The sequence below is a fragment of the Chondrus crispus genome, genomic scaffold (genome assembly GCF_000350225.1).
Source record: "Chondrus crispus Stackhouse genomic scaffold, scaffold_14, whole genome shotgun sequence".
Lineage (NCBI taxonomy): Eukaryota > Rhodophyta > Florideophyceae > Gigartinales > Gigartinaceae > Chondrus > Chondrus crispus.
Genome location: NW_005179015.1, coordinates 531,367 through 537,620, shown reverse-complemented (window position 1 = coordinate 537,620; position 6,254 = coordinate 531,367). Strand labels below are relative to the sequence as shown.

Genomic DNA, 6,254 nt, shown 5'->3' with positions numbered 1-6,254 from the left:
TGGTGCTTTTCTCAGTGTTGGCTCCATCGGAATCTGGTTGCGACCGATCCGTTTTTGGTACTTTGCCATCGGGCAGTACGACGGTGTAGCGCTGCTACGTTTTCTTCTTTCCCGACGGGCTACGTTGCGACGTCCCCGTCGAAGACCTTATCAAGGGTATAAGGTGTACAAGGCGCTCTTCGAGTATCGGATTTACGACCCATCGGACCAGGTTTACCTAACATCCCTCCGAACTCGTCGAGCAGTTGCCTTTACAAGTCTCTACCACCATTTACCGATCCCGGGCTGGGCCCTTCTCTTTGCCCCCCCTATCCGGGATCCGAGCTACTGCGGGCCGCAAACCCGCTTAAAGAGGACAGGGAGCTTCGAACACTCCGTAGCGCTGTACTGTTGGCAGTTGTTGTTGTTGTTGCTGTTGTTTGTGTTGGACCGTCGGACCTTGGTCTCTGCCTGACAGGCGCATTGCACTACAATAGTCTTCAACATCCGGTATTAGACCCAGGGCGATGGCTGACTGGAGACATTCGGGGTCAATTCAAAACTTGAGATTTGCCGGACGGATTTCTTCCGTCGCGATGGACCTAGCAGCGGTGAGTTGCTCCGCGCGGGCCGTGACTTCGTTACTGTACTGGTCATACAGGCGAAGGAAAATACGAATCGACTCCACATCCGTACGGAGGAGACGTAGGTGGTTGGCTGAAGGCGCCACAAACGACGGACCTTGCCTCGAAATCGCTGGTGAGCTTTTCTAGGCGTTCGAAATTGCGTATTTCATACCGTGCGGTTAGTCGGGATCTGAAAGGGTGTGGGATCAGTACGTGATCGAAGTTCGAACGTGAAGTGCTCACCGTGACGAATTGCGGTACCAGGCTGGGATGCTTGTCTTTCTTTACTCCGTCAGTCTCCATTTTTAACAACCGGAGGAGCGACGTCGTTGCACGGCACCGTGGAAGTCTAAGCTACTGCAATAGAACACATTCCAAAAATGCCCTTACAGTTCATCCAAAGTGTGCGCGCACACTTTGGATACTGTAACCGTGCGGAGAGCCTTTCTGTTGAATAATGCGGCGCAGAGCTGGCCACACAGATTCATGGTATTGTGACTTCGAGCGTTAAAAACATCTCGAGAAGATGTCTCGTGCTGGGACCTTAAAGGAGGTGAAGGGCGGCATGTCGGGGATTTATTAAATGCAGAGAAGGGATAAGTCAAAGTTATGGTGAGCAAGCCAAGCTTTAATCATGCGAACAGCGCGCAGACTCCTTGCTATTCACTCTTTGCAGACTATGTGTCCTTCGCGAGAGGTCTAAAGAAGTTAATAGTTCTCTTCATTCTTTCTTCCATGGAAACCTCTGGTGTATATCCAAAGTATTTCTTGGCTTTCTCGCAAGATATGTTTCGGTATGATGTGAGCAAAAAACATGAAAACGGCAGTGGTTTCTGGGGCTTGTAAATTGGAGAGAGAAGGAATTGTATGACTTCAAGCAAGACCGCAAATGAAGAAACATACCGCAGATGGAATCTTTGATTCAGGAACTGGATGGCCTAACCCATCCAGGGTGCTCCGCATTGTTCCCAGAACAGCGTCGTTTCATCGTTCGTAATGAATTATGCTTGCCCTGCAACGGGACTACGCATAGTGAGATGTTCTGCAGCTTTCATGTATGCATCAGCTACGTTGCCGACATACGTGAACTCCCATATTGTCTTTCCATTCCCGATGATTTATTTTGGTCTTCACTCCTCGCCCTGCTTCGAAGAGCCTTGGAACTAAAGCAGGATCACGTTCCCTAAAGATTTCACTGGCTCTAATAGCACAAGTTCTAAGAGATTCGCGATTAGCAGCTGAAACAAGCTTCTCGGCGTCTGCTTTTGTCTTAACAGTTAAAATCCATAAACTTGCTCCGGTACGGCTTTGTTTCTGATGGCCCTGGGGCGGCGCGCAGCGGTATAGCGGTCCCGCAGGGGCGGTCAAGGTAAAATGAGTCAGGCTCCTCATCGCTCCTCTCTCTCGGCAAGTCGATGGGCATGGTGATGCCCCGCCCTGTTTCCAGGGAGGGCATTCTTTTTAATCGGCCCCCAGACCTCCTCGCTTTTCGCTTCGGGATATTGCCGTCTCCTGATCCCCGCGTGTCTCGAGAAATAATTCGCTCGCCAGTATCGCCCGCTGTCTCCTGTCAATATGCTACAGTACGTTGACCTCTCTAAACATCTGCACCTTCGTTGCAGGCACAACAGCCCCCACAGACAACCATGATGATGCAGTGTTGTTTGGTTTGTGGTTAGTAGTGTTTAGCGGTCCTCTTCTTACGCAACGTGCCTTTGTCCCTTAGATCGTCAAGGAAGTCGTTGAGCATAGCCGGCGCGTCCTTCCGCATAATTGCGAGGTTTTCCCACGCAGGATCTTCGTCTTCGAAACCGCCCCACGCTACCAGTACTTATGGTTCTCCTACTTGGATCCTTATGTCAAGTAATTTCTCGACGACACAGTACTCCCCGTCTTAGAAAGCTAGCTGCTCGAGTAACTCGGTCGTAACCTCCAGGTCCTTGTTGCGGAAAAACTTGAAGCGCATTCTATGAGTATTAGACTTCTTCGCCGAGCGCAGGTCTTCCACCTCGTACAAGAAGTCGGAGAACACCTTGGTTACGCGGAACGAGCCGCGCCAACAAAAGGAAATCATTCGTCTCTGCGTCTTTTCGCTGAAGCTGCGGAGTACGAAGTCGCCGAGGTCGAAGTTGAATTTGCGTACATGAGTGCGACGGCTATGGCGATTGATCTGGGACTCCCGAGTCTTAGTCACTCGCTCCTGCACATCGCGGTGCATCGAGTCCAGAGCCCCCAAAAGGCTTTCGAGCTTCATAACTTGCTTAGCACGCACCTCGTCGATGTCCATCATCTTGACCTGTCCGTTGTCGTTGACCTCGACTGCTCGTAGTGGCGAGTCCGCTGGCAGCCCGGTAAATGCCGACAAAGGGCATCTACCTGGCAGACGCGCGAGCGGAGTGTTATTGAAGATGGAATGGACCAGGGGAAGGACTGAGGGCTACATTCTGAAGTGGATTTGGAACTCCGACGTGAGCCCCCGCAAAACCCACAGTAGCTCTCTGCATACCATCTCTACCGTGCCGTTAGACCACGGGCAGTACAACAGTGTGAAATGGTGCACCATTCCCATGGGATCTCCTCTCTCTCATTCCTGCGACAAACTCGTTCTTGAAATGAGATCCCCTATCCGAGACCCACTGCATTACGACCCCAAAGGAGGAGAACCACTCCATAAGCGCACCAACGGTTGTGGCGTCGTCTGCGGCCTCGAATGGGAAGAGCTACAAGAACGAACTGAAGTCGTCCTTGAGTATCAGAACGTACAGGAAGAGATTGTCACTCTTTCCTATGTAGCACTAATCCAAATGTAGGATCTTTTTCGGGGCGTCAGAGTGAAGGCTGTGCCCCATTGGTCGGGGCATGCTCCTATCTCTGGCCGTGCATAGGCAATGCAGGCAGGACTTGACGAACGTCTCTACATCCTTAGCCATTGATTCACTGTGGAAGTGTTCCCGGAGAGCTCCCGTGGTTGGACGTATCCTTATGTGTCCCCCATTGCCCTGTATGCGTTGCTATCAGGAGTCGCAGGCGTAGGAGGCCGCTGTCGGCTCGGACCCAGAAACCACCAGCCTTGTATCGGATAATGCCATTTTCGCCTTGGAACCCTGCGGCGGCTACTCTTTCGTTTCCCTCCGTGCCTTATAGAAGTCGCTGCTGGTCGACCAATCGTATTTGGTCTTGGTCTCCGTGGTGATGGGAGCATAGAATAGAGTTACAAGCTTGATGCACTTGACTATAATCCCGGGCTTGACAGCCCATCGCGTGAGAAGGTCCGCCCATACATGGCGCTCCCCTGGGAGGTGTTCGATGACATAAAGACACGCGCTGAGTTTTAGTGCCCAGCGCATGAGCTTATTCGCGGTGTGTCTGCTCATCCCGGGGTTCCGTCCGTACGGGTCGAAAATGTAGACAAGGTTAGCGTGATATGTGTACAGGGAGACCTCGCCTGATGCTGTGAAGTGATCGAGCCTTGTCATTGACTCCAATTCCGTGAAGGACTCCTTCTCCACGATACTCCAGTTTGCGGACGCTCTTGTAGAGGATCCGGGAAGATTCTTTCCGGATCCTTCAGCCACTCACGTTTCTGAAACGCGAGTGGTTGATGATCTTGCTCCTACACGTCCATATCCGTTTGCTCCTGGGATACCTGTGTGAGCACAGATTCCCAGTGTGTCTCGGACGCGTCTGTGAACAGAAAAAGCCTATGATCAAGGTTTGGATGTCCAGGCTTGATTGACTGAACTATATGATATTGGACCTGGTTAAAGGCAGAGTCCTGTGTATTCCCCCATTGTACAGACAGTGAGATGTTCTCCACTGCTCGTTTGGTACGCATTTTGGCCATACTGTAGCATGGTTCTATCAGCCTGTGTAAGGGTGAAATGGTGCTGGAGTATTGTGGTATACTTTTCCTCATCCAGTTTGTTGGGCAGAGGAACTGCTGGAGATCCGAGGCGAACTCCGGCTTACGCATGTTCAGGAGTGTGTGAAGATCTCGCGGGTTGTATTGTATGCCACTTGCGTCGATGATTCGGCCGCAGAAGTTGGCTTCCTTCTGGAAAAGCTTGCACTTTTTCACGTGCCGCTTCAGGCCGTACTTGCAGCACTGTCTGAGACACTTCAGAGTTGAATGCTGTAGCTCCTTTTCGTCCTGCGCGGGCATGAGGAAATCGTGAAGCCACTGGATGATCCTGTCAATACATTCGCCAAGAATCGAAGAGGTGACGCTCTGAGAATGATTCCGGCATCCGTTTGTCTTTGGAGTAATTGCTGCAAGGACAAACAAACGCCAGGAACCAGTTCGCTTAGGCGAACTGGAGTCTAGACTCCAAGCGGAGTCTGAAGGGACAAGCTCTCCTGAGAGTCTTTGCGCAGGGGTGTCTGCCAGTATGTGGCGCACATGTCCAGCTGCGCGAAACAGGTGCTTTCGGCTGTGCTATGTATCATGTGCTCAAGGTTCGGCATAGAGAATACGATCGGAATGGTTTCGCGGTTGGGTACTCGGAGGTCTACAGTAAAACGAAACTTGCCCGAGCCGGGTTTGGGGACGGCTAGGGCTCAGCTTGCCCACCGCGCCTGAGGGTTGGGTTGCGCTTGGTAGCACCAACGGAGTTCAGCTACCTTATTGCAGCAGCGATGAACGCGTGTTGCTTAGTCGGGTACTTCCGTTGCTTTGCACGGACCGGCCAGTGGTTCTACTTTAGCTTGATCATCATAGGCTCGACCTTTTGCTGGGGGGTCCGCGTCCAGGTTAATACATAAAATTTCTCTGGGCTCCTGCAGCATGGATTCCATTTGCTTCAGTCCCAGCGTGGAAATTCCATTACCATTCGCCACTTCTACCATTACCCCAATTGCCTCCTGTATGTCGTTCCGGTTCACGGCGCGGAAGTTAGCGCCCACAGAGTCAGGTAGGTCAATTGGGTCTTCTTCGGCCTGTTCGTACCACAGCTTTGTACATGGAGCAGATGCGGCTGCCTTGCTCTGTTACCCCGTACCGTGGTACTCATCTCCAGCTTGAGTTATGAGGTCGCTTATTTCGGCGTCGTTATTCTTTTGACGTGCCGTCTCCAGGTGCGTCTCCCGGTTGGAACCCAGGCACTTGAGGAGCGGGCGGCCCAGCAGGACCTCGTCCATATCTGGGCCGATGACGAGAAACTCTACCTTACGCAAGCGAAGCAGCCCAGAGGGTGGCACACGGTGACGTTAAAAGATGCTCTAGGGGACGCAGTAATAGACCCTGGTTTCAGGTCGACTGCTGGGAACAGTTGGATTGGTTCGTCAAACTGCACTAGCTTCACGGCCGTTCCTGTCTCCAAAATAATCTTTGTCACCTTCAGAAGGAGAGCTGACTCGTCTGCTCCGTAGTCGCCAAGCGCAATGACGTCCAATGTGTCGTCGATCATTGCCTTCCACTTGTCGTCACCCCATGGGCTGTGCTGGATCGAGGCGGCCTTCAGTTTCTTCCTTGCATCGAAATTTTCCTTAAGGAGCCTTCGCTTGTCTTCGTCTGTTATGTCCTCGCAGTACATCACACAATGAGTCTTCTCACAGCGCGGGTTCAGGCATTTCTGCGTCCACTCGGCCGACTTGCGCTTCTTCGACTTCCTGGGCGGCGCTTGGTTGTTGCTGTGAGAGCCCGGCGGATTT

The 6,254-nt window shown here is 52.1% G+C and overlaps 1 protein-coding gene; it reads right to left on the bottom strand.

The window, feature by feature from the left end:
* Positions 1-1,704: 1,704 nt before the first annotated feature.
* On the bottom strand, positions 1,705-4,081 carry CHC_T00002487001 (hypothetical protein). XM_005713749.1 is given in 2 exon segments: positions 1,705-3,718; positions 3,719-4,081. The coding sequence occupies 1 exon segment, from the start codon at positions 4,079-4,081 to the stop codon at positions 3,719-3,721; it is 363 nt and encodes a 120-aa protein (XP_005713806.1). The 3' UTR covers positions 1,705-3,718.
* Between the last annotated feature and the right edge of the window lie 2,173 nt (positions 4,082-6,254).

Coding starts and splice junctions, on each gene's coding strand:
- CHC_T00002487001 (XM_005713749.1), bottom strand. CDS start 4,081: ATGACAAGGCTCGATCACTTCACAGCATCAGGCGAGGTCTCCCTGTAC.